We start from the raw sequence: 21,633 nt of genomic DNA, 5'->3' as shown, positions 1-21,633 counted from the left end.
CTTTCATCCAGATAGCATGCAGGTCTCTGCCGAAGGTAAAGGATTATGATTGTACAGTGATAGAGACTATTCACTCTTAGTAGATTTTCCTCAGTTGCTAGTTTTGTACAGTGGAATGAAAAATCGACTTCATACATGTAAGGTACTTGCAATGGTGCCTGACATGAATGTTAGTTATCAGTACTGTAATACTATAATATAGATAACCTTTTCTCAGTAACATTTGAATTACACTTATTTATTTCCTGTATCCTCAGTCTTTTATTCTAGAGTCAGGATGGGTAGACTTCAACTTAAATATTTTAGATGAGACAAAAATTGTTCATCTTCAGAATTTATGTAAATGGAGACCTATTGCTACCAGGTGCAAGAAATACTTAGAAGCCTGTGATTTTTTTGTTCTTGCAAACAGAGCCTTGACTCAAAATATATTCTGGAAGTAGGTGTACTGGTGCCACCCACTTGCCAGTTGTTTTAAGTTCTTAATTTCTCAGAGGTTCAGTTTGTTTGTGAAATTGAGGGTAATACCGACTATGTCTCAAGATTATAAGTACCCAGCACTGTGCCTGACACGTCATAACTTCACAAAATATATTCCTTAACAAACATTATATATTTGGTTAGGAATACAAGTCTTGGTAACACAGTCCCTGCCCTTACAGTATAGTGGGCATAAAGTAAAGGAACAAATAGTGTGGTAGATGCCGTGTTAGACATAAGGCCACACTGCTGAGTCATCACAGGACAGCATCTAACCTGGACTGGAAATACCGTGGAACGCTGACATCCTGAGTCATGTGGTCTATGATCTTTGAAATACTCCCTTCATTTGACTTTATTTCCTCTTTTTTTTTTTTTTTTAGTATTTTCTCCTGTGCGATCACCCATCCTTAAAAGTGGCTACATAAGCCTGTACCATCTTGATTTGTCGATGGATTAATACTGAATTTAGTTATATATCAGTTTATGTCGATTGGAACATCTGCTACACAGTTCCATCTAAAGAAGGGGAGGAATGAAGTTAGTGGACAGTTATGGGGGAAAAAAGCATAATTAAATAGCTGGCTCTAGCTGAAATGAGCAAGGACTTTGAAGTCAAACTCCTTGGATTTTGATCCTGGTCCTGCTGTTTTGCAGCTGTTTGATGTGGGTAAATTACTCCTCCTCCTAACCTTGATTTTCTTATCTGTGAAATGCCAATACTAGCTCTTAGGGACACTGAGGATTTGAAAAAATACAGTAAAGTTCCTGACCAGTGATTGTGCCCAATAAACGATAACAATTATTACAAATTGTTTCCCAGTAAAAGCCCTGAGGCAAGAGTAAAAGATAAAGCTAATTATAATCCGTTACTTGCTAGTAAGCAAACTCCACTTGAGGGCTTGAAAAAGTTTACATTCAACTTTTATATTTACCTACAGTAGTTTGGTTAGGGAAAAAAAAATCACAGTAAAAATATGCCCAGATAGGGTCGGAGCAATGAACTCTTCCAAGCACCACCGTTTTGGCCCTGATTGTAAGTATAGGGAAAACGGGGATTACCAGCTGGCTAAACACCTTCGGCTTTTAGAGTGGGTACCAAAAGGAAGCTGCCGAGTTCCTGGGAAAAAGTAGAGCTCATCACTAATCGGCGCTGTGATGCTATCAACGGGGCATTCAAGATCCATCTATTCTTTGTGTAAAGAGTAACAATAAAAGAACACCCGTGTACCCCCCATCCAGGTAAAAAAACAGGACTCAGTGTACTGTTTCCACTAAGCAAGACGATGGTTTTCAAACGGAGGAACGATGACGCCTCGCCGCTCGGCGGCCAGCTGGGTTCTCCACAGAGCCTTTCCTGAGAATGAACCTGGAGCCGGCACCAGACCATCCCACCAGCCCCTGAACTAGAATTGCACCTGGCGGGCCCTCAGCTGTGGCCGGGTCACGTGACGAGGAAGCGCAACTCCTCCCCCGGACGCGAAGGGTCACGTGGGCGCGCGGCCCCGCCCCGTCGCCCAGGCCGCGGCGAGGTGGGGTCCTGCTTCTGCCCCGGAAGTGGCTGTCGGGAGCTGACAGCTGCTGGGAAGGTGGCAGCGGTGGCGGTGGCGGCGGCGGCGGCGGCGGCGGGCCCGGAGCAAGATGGCGCTGCGGCCGGGAACGGGAGCTGGCGGCGGCGGGGCCGCGGGAGCTGGCGCGGGGGCTGCCGGGGGCGGCAGGTGAGTGTGAAGACCGGGGCTGGGCGTGCCTCGCAGACGCAGAGCAGACCCGGCACCGGCGACGGGTGGTCGGTGGTTATGGCGGTTTTCGCCCACGCCGACCCCTTTTCCCTCGGAACTGGGCTGCGGGAGGAGGGGTCGTCCTCCGGGAACGTAGGCCGAAGGGATGGATGGAGCCCGAGCGCCCGACTCTTGTCCTGCAGGCTCGGGGGCACTGGCTGCTGGTGCTGAGCGGGGAGGAGAGGGGGAGGAGGTGAGTGTCCCATCAGTGCGGCTGCCACCCGGCTGGGTGGATAAAGGAGGAACTCGCTTCTAGCCCGGCTGGATCTGAAGCGACCAGAGACTTCCTTTTCCCAGGGCTTGACCAGGGGCTCTGAAAAATCTGTTCACAGAGCTGCACAAGTGTTTCCAAGGGGTGTGTGTGTGTGTGTGTGTGTGTGTGTGTGTGTGTACTCATTTTTTCAGTGTTGTGTCCTTTTTATTTTTTCCTTAACACACCAGAAACAGCAGGAAAATCTGAAGACCTTTGAATTAGTATATAGAGCTCTTGTAGAGGTAGTTTTAACACCTGTCTTCTTACTAAAAAACAATTCACTGTTAAACAGCACGTACGCAGTTATCAAAACAAAGCTTCCAGACTTTTACTTAGCCCTTAAACAAATTTGCTCTCTGTCAGTTCCAGCTACTAATCGCCAGTAGCTCTCATATCGAGAACATTAAAAGAGATGAACACTTGCAACCCGACAAGTTCATCATTTGAGGAAATATTTGATTCTGGGAAGTTTTCATCCCACTTCTGTAATGACCTAGTCTGACTTTGTTTTGCTAGCCAACCCGAGGTTCATACACATTTGGAGATAAATTTTGCTTTTTATCTTCAGCATCCTAAATTATTTTTGGAAAACAAAGTGTTAGGTTTTTTTTTTTTATGCAGTGTTTTATTTTGGAGTCATGAACACCACAGCGTGAAGCCTTTAAAATCATCACATCCTGCAGGTGCTTGTATATATGCCAGGAAAAGAGAGCAGTCACTTCACCTGTGTGCAGCCGCATTTTTCACTTCCTCTTTTTCACATCTTTCTCTCCAGATTTAAAACTGTTTTCTTTCTCTTTTGTTTTCTGATTTCCACTTTTCATTAGAGTTTTTCATGAATACTTGATATAAGTCAGTCTCTGGCTAGAGAAGACAAATATGTAATAATCTCTTTTTTCTGAATGTGACAACAGTTTCTAAAGTGTTCTTGAGTGGCATTAATTTGATCAAGTGAATGATGAGTCATGGCACCAAGTTCTGGGGAAATATAAAACTTAAAAGAATTTGGCGTTCTAGGCACGGGTTTTGGGGGGGTTTGTTGTTGTTTTGGCTTGGGTTTTTTTTTGTTTTTTTCAGGTGGAGAGGAGCTTGGGTGTAGAAAGTTGAGTGGATCATACCCCTTAGTTTGTAGTAGTTTAACATCATTGGTCCATGAACACAATTTTTTTTCTAAATATGGCCTGAATTGTGATAGAAATTAGAATGATTGACTTTAAAATTTCTTTCCTATTTAAAATTTGGTGGTAACATTACATTCTTAAGCTCTAGAGGATATGTGGGAGAGCAAATCAGCCTTATCTTGTAAAATGTGTGATAAATATTCTATTGGAGCTTTTCTGAGGCTGAGAAGCTGTATGCTTAATAAAGAAAGAATATGGTTTTTAGAGAGCAGTGGTGAGGGCTGAGGTTGTTTTTTAATAAGGAAGCTAACGTTATGGTTGGTACCCTAAGTATATTTTAGGGAAAAGAAAAAGAACCAGGCAACCTTTCTCAGCTTTTAATGGAAGAAATCTGTGAACTATAATTTACTGTATTTCTTAGGTACTTGTCTGTGTCCTTCCTAAGAGGCTAAGCAAAAAGCACGGGCATTTTCCAGCTTTATCAATGTTAGCCTGCTTTTGATTGGTATCCTGAATGGACTACTTTAGAATAAATAGTAGAGTTGTATAAAGGGCAGAATTTACGCAAGAGATGAGAAGTATAACTTGTTTTCTTTTTTAAAGTATGGCAGGAAAAAAACAGTTGAAAGATCTTGATTAGACTGTGTCCTTCTGGGATAGTATCATTTGTGAGCTTGTCTATTTCCTGCTTTTATAAGCTCCTTAAGGGCCTCATCATCTTTTTATCTTCCACTGCTTCTAGCACATTCTACACATAGAAAACATTCTGTAAATATTTGTAGATTCAAGCAACGTTGTAGGCAGAGAAGAGGTATTTCAATTGGGCCTCACTTCAAGGAAGAGTAAGGGGTCAAGAGATTGTCATGGAGATGGGAAGGCCCAGTGAACATTAGGGGACAGCAGGTAGGCCAGATGGACTGTGGCACTGAGGGGGAGAAAAGAGTTTTGTGAGATAAAACTGAAAAAGTTGTGTTAAAACTGCAGAGGACCTTGAATATAAACTAAAAAAATTCAGTTTAAGGGGGAATCATTACATTGTTTTAATCCCAGGAGTAGCTTTATCAAATGGTCCCTTAGCTAGATGCACCTCACCTGTGCTATGTGAGCTGCGTTAGAAGCCACAGTGTCTGCAGGTGAGGGGATCCATTAGGAAGTCTTGCTGAGTCCAGGCCTCAGAGAGAAGGGAAGGCTGATCTGGGTTAGTAGCAAAGGTAACTGAAAGGGGAGGATGAATGAGATAGGCATGTGACAAGCAGGGCTCACAGTTCTGCTTCAAATTGTTTGTCATCTTGTTGCCCATTTTTTTGCCAAACTTTTGCTGTCTTATCAATATCTTAGCTGTTTGTCTAACCAGTCTTCAAGCATGTTGCTGCTAGTAGTCTAAACATTTCAGAGAGTCCTATGAATGGTACATAGGTCAGTTGGTAGTTTGGGTTGTGTAATTACTGGAGTAAGTCATGTTTGTCAGTAATGTTCTTAATTTAGTTTTTGTTTATGTTTTTGAAGTAGCCTTTATATGTCTGTACATTATTTGGTTGTCTTAGTTAGGAGCTTGGCAAACTTGTGTCCTCGTTTGACAAAGGGCAAACAGGACAGGGTGGTGAAAGGGATTGCATAGAGCTTCATGGTTACTTTGTGGCAGAGCTAGAGAAAAGAAAATGTCACTCAAGTGTCCAGTTTTTACTTAGCCACTAAGCCCTATTGGTGATTGTAATCTTTAAGACTGATTTGCAAAGTCTCAATAGGTTGACTACTTAAATCTTAGTGTATGAGTAACTTTTTAAAAAATTGAGTCCTACCAAATTTCAACTTGCAGTTTAAACACTTTATCCAGTTAACACATTACTTAGCTAATACGTCTTGTGTGCAGTTCGGAAAAGCTGTTCACTGTTCAGACCTTTCCTTGGTGTGGGCTCGCTTGTCTGCAGAATTTGCGAATGGTTCAGATCCTCTACAAGGCTGTAATCAGGTAGATGTCCAACTAGAAATTTGTGAACCACCTTACAAAAAAATCTTGTTGATCAAAATATTTTAGAGCTAAAAGACTCTAAAGTTTGATTTTTAGCCCTTTTCCTGGGAAGGGGGAGTGTTGTGTAATAGAAAAATGCAAGGACACATAAATTTGGCATACCGTTCCTGATCTCACTATATCTTTAAAGACTATCCAGAAACCCCCTTCAGATCCTTGACTCCCAGATTAAGGGCTTTTCCCACTCAGACTTTTTCTTCCTTGATCTGTCCCATTTCCTTTCCCTCCGGTCTCAGAGAAAGAAGTCCGTCTTCCTTTTGCTACGTTAACCCCATCCTCTCAAAAACCTTGTTTTAGCTATCACTAAGTATATCTTTTGTATCCTAAATCTCTGTCTATGCAGGTCCCTTCCTCTTCCTCTGTTGAAACCGTTCACTCAAAGATCACCATTTTCGAAAACAGCAATCTTTATTTAGTAATCCTCATTCTTATCAGCTTCTCTACAGCGTTAGACACTTTTTCCTTAAATGCAGTCCTTCCTCAGTTATAACCCTCTGTTATAAGCAACTTCTTTGGTTCTCAGTGACCATTCCGTACTCAGTTTTCACTAAGAATTCCAAGGATTTCCTTTGTTGTCTTCTCACTATGTATACATCCCTTTGGCTCTTTCATCCACAACCAGACTTTAATTTTTTTCTTTTTTTACCTTTACTTAAAAGAACCTGGGTAGATTGATGCAAGGGAGGGGATCCAGCTCCCTTCCCTTGAGCTGGAGTTACTTTTCTGGTTGCCTATTAGATTCCTCCTCGTGGACACCCTCCTAACACCTTTCTCCCCAGACCGGCTCACACTGGGTTCCTGTCAGCAGGTAAACAGTGTCACCATCCTTACAGTTGCTCAGCCCCAAAATCTCGGCAGCATCTTCAGCCCTTTCTGCTTTTTCAGTGCTGTTCTCCATCCTGGTAGTTGCTAAGTCCTGTTGATTCTTCCATTTAAATAGATTTCATTCACCTCTTCTTTTCCATTCCCACTACTCTGGTTATGACCCTTTTCATTTCTTATTAAGATTATTGTAATAGTTTCTTAGCTAATTCTTGTTACTTCAAGTCTTCTCTGTCATACCCCATTACCAGAGAAACCTACAGCACATTTCTTTTTTTTTTTTATAAATCTAGATTGTTTTTAGTAAGTGTATTTCTTTTATTTATTTATTTATTTATTTGGCTGTGCTGTGTCTTCGTTGCTGCTCAGGCTTTCTCTAGTTGCGGCAAGCGGAGGCTACTCTTCGTTGCGGTGTGTGGGCTTCTCACTGCGGTGGCTTCTCTAGCTGCAGAGCTTGGGCTCTAGGCACGCGGGCTTCAGTAGTTGTAGCACGCGGGCTTCAGTAGTTGTGGGGCACGGACTCTAGAGCGCAGGATCAGTAGTTGTGGTGCGGGTTTTGTTACTCTGCGGCATGTGGGATCTTCCCGGACCAGAGCTCGAACCCATGTCCCCTACATTGGCAGGCGGATTCTTAACCCCTGCACCACCAGGGAAGCCCTACAGCACATTTCTAATCATTTCACTAGAGAAAAATGTATGACATCAGGGAAATGTAGATCTAAATCACAATGAGATACCCCCTCATACCCATTAGGATAACTATCATTATAAACAAACAAACAAAAATTCAGAAAATAACAAGTGTTGGTGAGGATGTGGAGAGATTGGAACCCTGGTGCATTGCTAGTGGGAATGTAAAATGGCGTAGCTGCTGTTGAAAACAGTTTGGCAGTTTTTCAAAAAGTAATCATAGAATTACTCTATGACCCAGCAATTCCACTCCTAGTTAGAGACCCAGAAGAATTGAGAGAGGGACGCAAACAAATACTTGTACACCAGTGTTCATAGCAGTATTATTCACAACACCCAACCCAGCTGTCCATCAACAGATGAATGGATAAGCAAAATGTGGTACATACATACAATGGAATATTATTCAAGCCATAAAAAAAGAATGAAATTCTCATGTGTGCTACAACATGATGAACCTTGGAAACATTATGCTAAGTGAAATAAGCCAGATACAAAAGGACAAGTATTGTATGATTCCACTTAATATAAGGTAGCTAGAATAGGCAAGTTCATCAAGCCAGGAGGTAGAATAGTGGTTACCAGGGTTTGCAGGGAAAAAGTAATGGGAAGTTATTTTTTTAATGGGTACAGAGTTTCTGTTTGTGATGATGAAAAAGTTCTGGAAATGGATCATGGTGATGGTTGTACAACATTGTAATGCCACTGAACTGTACACTTAAAAATGGTTAAAATGGTAAAATTTTATATTGTGTATATTTTACCACAGTTTAAAAAAAATCTCTGGGGGCTTCCCTGGTGGCACAGTGGTTGAGAGTCCGCCTGCCGATGCAGGGCATGCGGGTTCGCACCCCGGTCTGGGAGGATCCCACATGCCGTGGAGCGGCTGGGCCCGTGAGCCATGGCCGCTGAGCCTGTGCGTCCGGAGCCTGTGCTCCGCAACGGGAGAGGCCACGACAGTGAGAGGCCCGCGTACCGCAAAAAAAAAAAAAAAAAAAAAAAAAAAATCTCTGACTTTATACCGTACTCAAAATAAAATCAAACGTTTTAAAGGCCCTCTACATTTTGCTTACTTTTTCAGTCCTATATCTTATATTCAACCTTAAATCACTTCTCTGAACACACTACAGCTCCGGCCTCTGAGATTTTGCTCAAGCTATATAGTGTGCCTCTCTTTAAGATTCAGCTCAAGAGATACCTCCAAGAAACTTCCCAAGATATAAACCATAAAATTAATCTTTTTCTTCTCATTTCTGTTAGTATTCTGGCCCTCTCACAGCCCTTAGCACATTCTGTCCTATGTTAAAGTTATTTGCCTGCATCTGTGTCTTCAGCGAAACTGAGCTCATTCAGGCCTTTCATGTAGTAGGCACCCAATAAATGTTCACTGAATTGAATCTAATCCAGCCCTCTCATTTTATGGATGGGGAGATTGGAATCCAGGGGAGTCACATTGGAATCCAGGGGAATCCGGGGGAGTGACAGAACCAGGACCAGTTTCAAGGTCTTCTGTCTTCTGGCTCAAAAATTTTCTCCCTACACTAACATGCTGACTGTCATGCATCCTGTGGATGGTCAATCTGTATTGATGGTGGATAATTCAATATTGTACTATGGAAGAGATGCCACGGCCCAGGCTATAATTTTTTACTTTATGTGAAATGTTACATGTTTTATCTGAACTCTTTGCACGTAGGAAAATCCTGATATATTTTTCTGTTTTCAGCTTCATGTTTCCAGTTGCAGGTGGAATAAGACCCCCTCAAGGTATGTGAAAGCTTAAGTTTTCAACTTTCATTTTTCACTATTATGTCTGAACTTGGGGATTAAGTGGGTAAAAAAGTTCTGTTGCTGCCAAATAGAGTAAAATTTTCTTATAGTCTGGAACCTCTATGACAGCTTACTCTTAAAATTTCTCAAAAATTGTGTAATTTGGCAAATAAGAAGGATCATTCCTCATTTCTCCCAAACTTATTTAAGCATTATATTGACAGGTTATTATTTAATCTCAGAGATGAAGGAGACTTTCAAGACAAAAGTATTGAAGAAACAGGTGACAAAGATGAAATGAGTTGTAGTTCTCTGAATGCCATCTTCCTCCTGTCTGTCTTCTAGATTGTTAGCTCCGTGGGGCAGGGGCTATGTCTGCCTTATGCTCGTCAGTATCTCCAGCACCCAGCATGTTGATAGAAAATAATAGGGTCTTTATAGATGCTTGTTGAATGAATAAATGAACCCCTTTAGTTATTTTATACTTATGTTTTCTCTATATGAATTTGGTCTTATTTTAATCATGTACATAAGAGATCACATATTCTGATTCCGTTTAAACTATTTTACGTCTCAGTTTTATTCCTAGTAATTTCTCCACTAGGTATATCCCTTCTCTCTTGGTTTCAGACAAGGGCCCACCAATACTGATTCTAGCTTTGTCTTCAAGGAAACAGTAGTGAAGGGATATAATCTTGACTCATGCTTCTGTGTCACTGGAACACAAAACTGATGAAAGAATGTCTGCCCTTCTTTCTGCTCACTTCTCCCACTCCAATGTGCCCCCCTCCTCTCCACAGGCCAAGCTGCTCTGAAAACCGGCCCTGCTCACAAAGCCAGTGTTAACTGGTTATGGTAGACTTGCTAGAGAAAGAGACTCCTAGGTCACCAGTAGAGATGAATGATAAAGAGCAGCTCAGTAGCAGGTGGTCAGTGTCTCCATTTATAATCAGTGATGGAGGTTGAGTTTCAGGTAAATTTTTCCAAGGGTCAGTTGTATTCTTTTCATTGTGCTCACATTTATGCATTATTTAAGCTATCTGTAATTAGATGTGTCCCAGATTTAGATCAAATGGTTTGAGATCTTTTGTACTTTAGGAGGGCATTAGAGAGTTGTGTGTTCATTATTGTGGCTCTTCATTTTGCATTTTTATAAACTTTCAAGTAAAAATCTACATATGGAGCAAAGGAACAGGACAAGAAGAGCGCCCAGAAGGTTGCCTGATATTTTTTCTTCTGGAATTTGGAATTGTTTTCAAGATTTTTTTACAAAGTATGTTAGAGTGGACTTTCTGATCTTTTGAAGGCATTAAAAGTGCAGGGGTTATTTCTGAAAGCATATACAAGGAACAGACAAGAAGAGTAGCTATAAGATCATTGAGTAGGTGAATAGGAGACAGGAGAGAAACAAGACTTGTTTTTTACTGTGTATACTTCTGTGCCATTGAATGTTGTACCAAATCCTTGAGTTACCTGTTCGACTTAAATACACTTAGGAAAATAAATAAAACTTTAGGTCCAAAGGCATAAGAGGGAAGACATCTTACTATGCTATATTCAGTCTGTGTGTTCTTTTTTTTTTTTTTTTTTTGGTAAATTTATTTATTTATTTTGGCTGTGTTGGGTCTTTGTTATTGCGCGTGGGCTTTCTCTGGTTGCAGCGAGCAGGAGCTACTCTTCCTTGCAGCGTGTGGACTTCTCATTGCTGTGGCTTCTCTTGTTACGGAGCACAGGCTCTAGGCACGTGGGCTTCAGTAGTTGTGGCACGCGGGCTCAGTAGTTGTGGTTCGCAGGCTCTAGAGCGCAGGCTCAATAGTTGTGGTGCATGGGCTTAGTTGCTCTGAGGCATGTGGGATCTTCCCAGACCAGGGCTCGAACCCGTGTCCCCTGCATTGGCAGGCGGATTCTTAACCACTGCGCCACCAAGGAAGTCCCCAGTCTATGCATTCTAATTCTCCATGACACCTCAAGGCCTTCGCATTTGGTGTTCCTTTGTCTAGAATACTCTAACCAAATATCCTCATGGCTCACTCCCTTCAAGTGCTTGCTTAAATGCCACCCTTTTGGAGAAACCTTTTCTGACTATGAAACAGCAACCACTCCTTTCCCTGGCTCTTCCTTTCCCCCATCCCCACCTGATATCCACTTATTTTTTTCTTTTTTTATTATCTGTCTCCCCCAATTACAGTGTAAGTTACATGAGAGCAAAGACCTGGCTTTGTTCAATGTTGTGTCCCTAGAATGGTGCCTGACATGGAGTAGGCCCTCAAATATTTGAAAAAATGGTTAATATAAATGAATAGTTTGCCACTAATAAATGTTACCTACAAATGTGGTGTCCATGCTTCTGAAATTAAACTCTGTATGAATAACCTTGAAGGTACACAGAATCCACGAGATAAATATGGTATACTTTACCAGACCTTTAATTTTTTTTAATCAAAATTTGATTTTAAAAAGTTCCTTATACTAGAACCAGCATGGATGTAATATGTCGTACAGTGCAAAATTAGGATGAAATGTGTGTTCAGGCTATGTAGGGATTTTGTTTTATTCACTGTTGCATACCAGGTATCTAGAACTGTGCCTAAAGTGTGGTAAGCATTTCATATTTATTAAATCCCTGAAGGGACGTAATCTTTATTCTCCTGTACTCTTGGGAATACTTCATTGGAAAAGTTTGGGAGGTTCTATACTATAAAACACACTTTCATGATGGTTTTCCTGCCATTGCATTATATACTTTGCATGCTGATAGCTGTTTGTGGTGTTATATTAATTATTCGTGTAAGGAAAGAGAAGAGGAATATCATTTCTTTGAGCATATTAGGTATTAAACAGTTTCACAGATGTGAAACCGAGGCACAGAAAGAAGTTAATCAAGTTGCTTAAGATCCCAAACCTAGCAAGTGACATTTTTAGGTGGCTTCCAGAGTTCATGCTTTTAACTACTTTTGTATTAAAAGTAACTTAATTAGTATTAGTATTAATTAGTATTAACTCTTAACTACTAGTAATCTGCTCCTGTATAAAAAATTACCCCAAAACTTAAAGAAAATAAACATTTTACTGTTTTACACTTTGTGTGGGTTGGGTATCTGGGAGTGGCCTCACTAGGTGTTTTTGGCTTAGGGCCAAGGAGATTGCATTAAAGATGTCAACTAGGACTGTAGTCATGGGAAGCTTTGATGGGTTTGGTAGATCTGTTTCCCAGATGGCTCACTCACATAGATGGCAAATTCATGCTGCCTTTTGGCAAGAGATTTCAGTTCCTTGCCACATGGATTCTCCATTCCCCCTAGGACTGCTTGAGTATTCTCATGATGTGGCAGTGGGTTTCCCCAACGGGTGATCCAGGAGAGCAAGAAGGAAGCTGCAGTGGTTATTAGGAACCTTGGGGGACTTCCCTGGTGGTCCAGTAGTTAAGACTGCGCTCCCAGTGCAGGGGGCCTGGGTTCAATCCCTGGTCGGGGAACTAGATCCCACATGCCGTAACTTAAGAGCCCGCACACCGTAACTTAAGAGCCCGCACGCTGCAACGAAGATCCCCCACATGCATGCTGCAACTGAGACCTGGTGTGGCGCAGCCAAATAAATAAATATGATAAAGAGAGGGAGGAAGGGAGTGAGAAAGAAAAGAAAAAAGAAAGGTAAAGGAAGAAGAACCAGCCTTGGAAGTTACACACCGTCATTTCCACAATATCCTATTGGTTATTCTGGTCCGCCCTATTCAGTATGGGAGGGAAGGACAAGGATATGAATACCAAGAGGCAGAGATTGCTGGGGGCCATCTTGAAGGCCAGTTAGGCCATATTGTGTATTTTTTAAGTATGCACAAAAATTCTGTGGAATAGGTATTATTATCTTCATTTTACAGATGAAGTTTTGTAACTTGCCCAAGATCACATAGCTAAGTAAATGATGGAATTGGAATTCCTACTCAAGTCTGTCTCACTCCAGAGCCTGTGCCTTTTCCTCTATACTGTGCCACCTCCCAAGTAACAAGTCCTTTAGGTGCTTATGGTTTTAAGAAAATAAACTGTAAAACACATTGACCTTAGTGATATCTTTATGTTTTTCAGCAGGTCTGATGCCGATGCAGCAACAAGGATTTCCTATGGTCTCCGTCATGCAGCCTAATGTGCAAGGCATGATAGGAATGAATTACAGCTCTCAAATGTCCCAGGGACCTATTGCTATACAGGTACTTGCCTCTTTAGCCAATGTTTGCAAAGTTATCGTTTGTTGTTAACTGTGTTCTAAGAGCTACATACTAGGAGCTTAATGTTATATTTAGAAATAAGTGTAGTCTGCATCTTAGGTGGCTTCCTTCAAAATAAAATGAATATATGTTTGTAAGAGTGAAAAAAAAAGATAAATCATTTAAGAAAAATCTGGTGACCTCTATATTTGACTACTGACTTAGAAGAATTATAGAATGGCATCTTGGAAAGTTTAGGGACCTGATGCCATGAAATCACATTGTTAGAAGAACTCTACTATTCTCATGAAAGGAGCAGTATTGTCGTTTGCAAGGCTTAGGTACTGCTTTATATTGAATTGTCTCATCTAATCCCCATAACAATTTTTTAAAGAGGTGGTATCTCCATTTTTCTGATGAGGAAACTGAAGTGTTGTGAGGATGCTCACAGAGCATAGCCACGATTTGAACCTGTGTCTTCAGTAGGTCTGTACTTGACTATTTATACATTGAATTCTCTCTTGAGAGCATCAGAGAGCCATTGACTGGTATAAAGCGTGGAATGACGCAATCAGAATTTTGTTTCAAAAAGATCATTCTGACTGCTGATTGGAGAGTGATTAGAAGGAGAGGGGAGAGCGAAAGTGGATGTAAGGAGAATCATTAAGAGGCTGATGTAGTGAGAGCAGGTGAGATGTTGGCTTAACTTAGGGTGGTAGCAGGTGCGTGCAGAGATGGATGTTTTTGAGAACTTCTTAGGAAATAAAATGAAGAGAACTTGATGAAGGATTGGATGTTGAAAATAAAGGAGAAGGTGGTATCACATTGATTCCCCGTTTTCTGCATGAGCCACTGACTGGTCATTTATTAATAAAAGAAACACCAGAAGAGATTGTTTGCTGGAACATAATTGTTGATTTTTAAGGACCCATGAAATATTCAAGTGGGGCTGTCCAGAGACAATCAGTTGACCTGGCACTCAAGATTTTTCACTCTCGGTTGAAAATTATAGATTTGGGAATCATGCACACATAGAAGGTAATTGATGCCATAGGGGTGAACTAGAACATCCAAGAACCCTATAGATGGAGAAAATAGTCCAGGATAGAGCCTTCAGAATTTCAGTGTTTAAATCTAAGGGAGTGAGTTGCAAATGGAGGAGATCGAAGAGGAACAGCCACAGAAGGTGGTGGGGTTGCGGGGTGGGGGGATTAAAGAAAAAAAACATGGGTGTCAGACCTAAGTTCAAAGCCCAGCTTTGCCACTTACCTGTAAAACGCGGATTTAATAATAACTTGCCTGTACGGTTATAGAAAGAATTGAAAAAGGAATTATATAAAGCACTTGGAATTGTACCTGGCACACAGTGAGCAGGAAGTGGCAAGAATTTTTTATTTCTTATATTATTAATATCAGGAATGATCTTTCCAATGGCATGACACTATTTCATGTTCTGTTTTTAATATTTGTCTATGTTTCCATGCTTTCATTGGCTCACAACCCCCATTTCTGTCTAAAACATTCTTTCTTGAATAATGGTAATAAGCAGTAATAATAATAATGACCACCATTTGTTGTTTACCTGTGCTGTATCCATTGTGTGCATTATATCATTCAGTCCTCATAACAACTCTATAAGTAATATTCTTATTCCCATTTTATAGATAAGGAAACTGCAGTCAGAGAGATTCAGTGCCCTGTTCAGTGTCATACAGCTTGTTTCAGAACAGAGACTGAAAGCAAAGCTATCTTACATTTTGGAGCCTGAGTTCTTAATTACCAGTGTTTCCCAGCCTTTAGTCATTTGAGTATCACCTTCATGATTTTTGCCATGTATTATTTAATTAATAGTTTTAATTGGTTAGGTTTGCAGCAAATTCTTAAAGGAATCTTTTCTTGTTAAGTAAATAGAAAACCTCATTTGTTATAAACAGAGGGTAACCAGAAAATAAATATGATGAATCAAAACAATATTACCAAATTCTAGCTAGGTACTGTTACTTATTGGAGTTTATAAACCTCATGTTTACTTTCTCTTTGTTTAAAAAAAAAAAGTAAATTATGTCTACAGTTTACCCACAAATGGTTCAGCAAAAGAAAAAAAGAGTGTATGTATGTGTAGAAACAGAGAGCAGGGACTTCCCTGGTGGTCCAGTGGATAAGACTTCATGCTCCCTATGCAGGGGGCCTGAGTTCAATCGCTGGTCCGGGAACTAGATCCCACATCCCGCAACTAAAGATCCCACGTGCTGCAACTAAGACCTGACGCAGCCAAATAAATAAATATTAAAACAAACAAATATTAAAAAAACAACCCAGAACAAATAGGGCAAAATGTTAATATTATACTGTTCTTCCAGGGATTCCCTGATGGTGCAGTGGTTAAGAGTCCGTGTTTTCACTGCCGAGGGTGCGGGTTCAGTCCCTGGTCAGGGAACTAAGATCCTGCAAGCCCCTAGGCACAGCCAAAAAATTTAAAAATAAAACAAAAATATATATATTATACTGTTCTTCCAGATTTTCTGTAAATTTTATATTTAAAAAAAGGGGGAATTTAGGTAAAAATTAATAACACTTAAAACGAGACATAAATGGGAATCTGAATGAGAGTTGCAGGGGAACTGAAGAGAATTTTCCTGCTAGCATGCTGAGCTTGTGTCCCTGCGTAGCTGGTCGTGATCATAGATAGTGTAAATTAAAGCAAATAAGGTTGTTTTGTTTTGCTTTTGTTTTGGTTTTAGAATTGGTGAGTGAAATTGATAGTATCATGATTTAATTAATAAGTACAGCCTAAGGAATGGGCTTTATCCACATTGGTAAATTATCTTCTTCAGCCATGATACCCATTTAAACCAACTAAACTGAATCCAGGAGTCAGATCTTTGGCTGAATCCAAAGTGTTATATTATTGAAAAAAAAAGAAAGAAAGAAAAAGAAAAAAATCAGTCACAAATAAACCAGAACAAAAGGATTTTGTACTATTAATATTTTAAATGCCATATATTTCATTTTTACCTAATTATTTAAAACTTTCTATTCCTGTATGTTTTATGTATGTATTAGTATAATAGCACATGTATATAAATTATAAATAATGGGAGTTAGCAATCAGAATTTAAGTTTAAACCATTGTCATGTCAAAGTCATTTAAACAAATAAAGCTTCTATGTTGTATGTAAAGATTTAGGAAAACTTCCAAATCATTCTTTATTCACCTCCAGTAAGAAGAAAATATGAATAAATTGAGCTTTTGTAGGTTTTAAGTCCAAGTTACTCAGCTTTCACTAGGTTATGCTACAGAAACAAAAATCCCCAAGTCTCAGTGACTTACAGAAACAGATTTCTCATTTATGATACGTGTGATACGTGTCCTTTTTGAGTTAGCTGATTCAGCTGCACGTTCTCTTTATTGTGAGACCCTTACCAAGGACATCCCAGAGATGGCCAAACCCTGTGATGTCTTTTAAAGCTTTCTCTCAGAGGCAGGATTTATCAGTCACTTCTCACAAAGTAGTATGACTCAAAAACATCATTAGGAGAGTATACCAGGAGGAATGCACACCACATAAGGATGTGTCATCTTATAGTAAGGGCAGCAAGTGATTGGAAACAAGCTACCAAAGAATACCATGTGTTTCTAATTAAGGTTTCATAAACTTACCACTGAATCTTAACAACTGATACAGTTTTTAGGGGGACGGGGGCTTGTGGGATCTTAGTTCCCTGACCAGAGATTGAACCCGTGCCCTCAGCAATGAAAGCACGGAGTCCTAACCACTGGACCGCCAGGGAATGCCCACAATTTTAAAATCATTAATTTTCACATTAAACATTGTTTTATAACTTGCCTAATTATCTAAAAAAAAATTTTTAAGAGTTTGAAACAACCAAAAACAATAAGGATCTCTAACATGCAGAAAAACAATAAGAAAGTGAACTACCAGATTTGATGTCACCCAAATAATTTCCCTGAGTATCAGGAGTTTAGGATTAATGGTTCTAAAGTAAAGAAGCCAAAATTTTTTTCTTTAACCTTTATTCTTGCTGACAGGCATTATACTGCTTGGAAGCTGCTCACTGTTCTTAAAGGAGAAACTCATTCAGATCTTATTTTTCTCCCTCAAACTTAATAACCTTAACCAACCACAGACATGTATGAGGAATACCCATTATGCTTGAAGGGTGCACTTTCAGATAAAAGTCAAAGATGAAAATTAGTCTTGGTTGCCGCATAGCCCTCCACTCCCCCAAACTCAGAACACACTTCACAAGATTTAGAATAAATTTTAAAGTTATTATTCAAAATATTTCAAGTATATAGGGAAGAGTAGACTATATGATGAACATGTGTGAGCCAGTTGCACAGCTTTATCAAAACATTTTTTGTTAAACTTTTAATTTTGAGGTAAATGTCTGTACACATGTACATAAGAAATAATACAAAGAGATCCTTTCCCTGTTTCCCCCAGTGGTAACAAGTTGCAGAACTACAGTATAATATCACAGCTGGGATGTTGGCATTGATACAGTCAAGATACAGAACATTCCCATCACCCCAGGGATCTCCTCATGTTGACATTTTACAGCAAAATTCATCTCCCTCCCACTTCATACCCCCCCAGCCCTTGTCAATCACTAATATGTTTCCCATTTCTATAATTATGTGATTTCAACAATGTTACCTAAATTGAATCACTAGCCTTTTGAGATTGGCTTTTTTTTTTTTTGCTCTGCATAATTCCCTTGAAATTCATCCAAGTTGTTGCATGTACTTCATTTTCATTGCTGAGTAATATTCCATTATTGTGTATACTACTGTCTGTTTAACCATTTACCCATTGAAGGACGTCTGGGCTGTTTTTTACTTTTTAGCTATGACAAATAGAGGGTTTTGTGTGAACATAAGGCTTCATTTCTCTGGGATTAACGCCCAGGAGTGTGGGGTGGCATGGTATTTGGATGTTTAGTTTTTACAGAAACTGTTTTCTAGAGTGGTTGTACCCTTTTACATTCTCACCAGCAATATATGAGTGATCCAGTTTCTCTGCATCCTTGCTAGCATTTGGTGTTGTTATTTTTTATTTTAGCCATTCTGATAGGTGTGTTGTGATATTTCATGATTTTAATTTGCATTTCCCCAATGACTAATGTCAAAAGAAAATTCAAGGAGCTTTACTTGATATGGGTATTTTATTGGGCAAGAAACAAAGTATTCCCCAACAGGGAGACCTCAAACCCGCAAGTGCTTTCAGCAGTTACAGTTCATTAGAAACATGAAGGAGTACATTGTGTTCTACTGTGATTATTTTCTAGAAACTTACTTTCCTTTTCATTGCTTGTTTGTAGCTGATGAGCTAGGAAACTGTAAGGTCACATTGACATGAAGAAAGCTTAGGTTTTGTTTAAAGTCAGAGTCAGCATTTGGGGGAACTCAGGACAGTGTTACATTTTGGTTACCGTGAGCCTTTGGTCTAGGGGTATATTCAAAGTGCAGCCTCCATATTGGTTTCTCTTTAACACTAATGATGCTGGACATCTTTTCATGTGCTTATTTGCCATGGTTACATTCTCTTCAGCGAAATGTCCCTTCCTGTCTTCTGTCCATTTTCTTGTTGGATTTTTTAATTTTACTGTTGAGTTGTACATATTTTCTCCCAGTCTGTAGCTTGTTGTCTTAGTCTGTTCAGGCTGCTGTAACAAAATACCAGAGATTGGGTAGCTTATAAACAACATAAGTTTATTTTTCACAGTTCTAGAGGCTGGAAGTCCCAAGATCAGAGTGCCAGCATAGTCGGGTGAGGACCCTCTTCCAGGTCACAGACTTTTAGTTGTATCCTCCCAGGGGGGAAGGGACTAGGGAGCTCTGTGGGATCTGTTTTTAAGAGCACTAATCTCATTCATGAGGCTTTGTCTCTCACGACCTAATCACTTCCCAAAGGCCCTACCTACTAATACCATCACCTTTGGGGGTTAGAATTTCAGCATATGAGTTAGGGGGAGACATAAACATTCAGACCATAGCACTTGTCTTTTCATCCTCTTAACAAGGTCCTTCTCAGAGAAAAAAATTTTAATTTTGATGAAATCCAATTTATCAGTTTTTCACTTGATAAAACATGCATTGCTATAAGTCTGAGAATTCTTCACCTTGCCCTAGATCCTGAAGATCTTTCTCATATTTTTTATTTTTTCTAAAAGTTTTACATTTAAGTCCGCGATCCATTCTGAGTTAGTTTTTGTACAAGGTATGAAACTTTGGTTGGGGTTTATTTTTTGGCCAATGGATGTCCAGTTGCTCCAGTACCATTTGTTGAAAAGGCTGTCCTTCCTCCATCAGAGTGCTTTTGCATTTTTGTCAAAATCAGTTGGGCATGTTTATGTGAGTGTTTTTCTAGGTTCTCTGTTCTGTTCCATTGACTTACGTGTCTACTAGTCTTGATTACAGTAGCTATGTAAGATTGATTCCTCCCATGTTTTCTCCAACTTTATTGCAGTAAAATACACATAACATAAAGTTTACCACCTTAACCATTTTTAAATATACAGTTCAGTGGTATTAAATTCAGTCACGTTGTTGTGCAGCCATTACCACCATCCATCCTCATAACTCTTTTCATCTTGTAAATCTGAAACTCTGTACCTATTGTACATTTTTCCCTCCTTTCAGCCCCATGCATCCACCATTATATACTTTAGGTCTTTATGTTTTTTGGGTTTTGGGGTTTTTTTTTTGCCACACTGCACAGCATGTGGGATCCTAGTTCCCTGACCAGGGATCAAACCTGCGCCCCCTGCACTGGAAGCATTTTGTCTTAACCACTGAACTGCCAAGGAAGTCCCTCCATCTTTATAATTTTGATTACTCTAAGTACGTCATGTAAGTAGAATCATACAGTATTTGTCTTTTTGTGACTGGTTTATTTTCACTTAGCATAATGTGCTCAAGGTTTATCCATGTTGTAGCATATTGCAGAATTTCCTTCCTTTTTAAGACTAACATTCCATTGTATGTATATATGACACTTTGCTTATCCATTCATTGGTCTTTGGACACTTGGGTTGAGTCCATGTTTTAGCTATTGTCAGTAATACTGCTATGAACACGGGTGTATAAATAGCTCTTTTAGACTCTGCTCTCAATTCTTTTGGGTATATACTCAGAAATGGAATTGCTGGGTCACATGGTAATTCTATTTTAATTTTTTGAGGAACCTCCATACTGTTTTCCACAGCAACTGTACCATTTTATTCCCACTAACAATATAAAAGAGTTCCAATTTTTCCACATCCTTGCCAACACTTATTTTCTGTTTTTTGATAGGAGCCATCCTAATGGTTGTGAGGTGGTATCTCATTATAGTTTTGATTTGCATTTCCCTAATGATTAGTGATGTTGAGTAATCTTTTCACGTGCTTATTGGCCATTTGTATATCTTTGGAGAAATGTCTGTTCAGTTCCTTTGTCCTTTTTTTTTTTTAATTTATTTTATTTATTTATTTTTGGCTGCGTTGGGTCTTCATTGCTGCACGCAAGCTTTCTCTAGTTGTGGCGCGCGGGGGCTACTATTCATTGAGGTGCACAGGCTTCTCATCACGGTGGCTTCTCTTGTTGTGGAGCACATGCTCTAGGCGCGCGAGCTTCAGTAGTTGTGGCTTGCGGGCTCTAGAGTGCAGGCTCAGTAGTTGTGGCATGTGAGCTCAGTAATTGTGGCTCACGGGCTCTAGAGTGCAGGCTCAGTAGTTGTGGCACACAGGCTTAGTTGCTCTGCGGCATGTGGGATCTTCCTGGATTAGGGCTTGAAACCGTGTCCCCTGCATTGGCAGGTGGATTCTTAACCACTGCACCACCAGGGAAGCCCCTTTGCCCATTTTTGAACTGAGATTTTTGTTGTTGAGTTTTAGGATTTTCCTGTATATTTTGGATATTAACCCCTTATCATATATGTAATGTGTAAATATTATCTCCCATTCTGTGGGCTACCTTTTTACTCTGTGGATTGTGCCTATTAATGTACAGATTTTTTTAATTTTCATGAAGGTCCACCTTGTCTACTTTTTCTTTTGTTGCCTGTGCCTTTGGTGTCATATTCAAGAAAGCATTGCCAAATCCAGTATTACGAAGTTTCTGTTCTATGTTTTCTACTGAGAGTTTTATCGTTTTAGGTCTGATCCATTTGGAGTTAATTTTTGTATATGGTGTAGGGTAAGGGTCCAATTTTGTTGAAAACCGCCATTTGTTGAAAAGACTGTCGTTTACCCATAGAATGGTCTTGGTACCTTTGTCAGAAATCATTTTGACCCATATATGCAAGGGTTTATTTCAGGGCTTTCTATTCTTTTCCATTGGTCTATATGCCTTTATGCAACTACCATTACTGTTTTGATTACTGTAGTTTTGTAGCAGGAAATCAGGAAGCCTGAGTCCTCCATTTTTCTTGTTTTTCAAGATTGTTTTGGCTATTCAGGGTCCCTTGAGTATGAATTTTATT

At 39.8% G+C, this 21,633-nt stretch overlaps 1 protein-coding gene across 18 annotated transcripts in view; it reads left to right on the top strand.

The window, feature by feature from the left end:
• Positions 1 to 2,030: 2,030 nt before the first annotated feature.
• SYNRG (synergin gamma) overlaps positions 2,031 to 21,633 on the top strand; it is a 92,614-nt gene continuing 73,011 nt past the window's right edge. For 6 of the 18 annotated variants that reach the window (XM_067715298.1, XM_067715302.1, XM_067715301.1 and 3 more), the window contains exons 1-3: positions 2,034 to 2,198; positions 8,900 to 8,940; positions 13,026 to 13,147. In XM_067715298.1, the coding sequence (XP_067571399.1) occupies positions 2,122 to 2,198; positions 8,900 to 8,940; positions 13,026 to 13,147 (240 nt within the window). In that variant the 5' untranslated portion in view covers positions 2,034 to 2,121. Of the gene's footprint in view, positions 2,199 to 8,899; positions 8,941 to 13,025; positions 13,148 to 21,633 lie in introns of all 18 variants that reach the window. The other 12 variants (XM_067715292.1, XM_067715291.1, XM_067715285.1 and 9 more) reach the window with 8 other exon arrangements.

This window comes from Pseudorca crassidens, chromosome 19, assembly GCF_039906515.1.
Source record: "Pseudorca crassidens isolate mPseCra1 chromosome 19, mPseCra1.hap1, whole genome shotgun sequence".
Classification (NCBI taxonomy): domain Eukaryota; kingdom Metazoa; phylum Chordata; class Mammalia; order Artiodactyla; family Delphinidae; genus Pseudorca; species Pseudorca crassidens.
The sequence above is the reverse complement of the archived record's forward strand: the minus strand, read 5'-3'. Positions and strand labels throughout refer to the sequence as shown.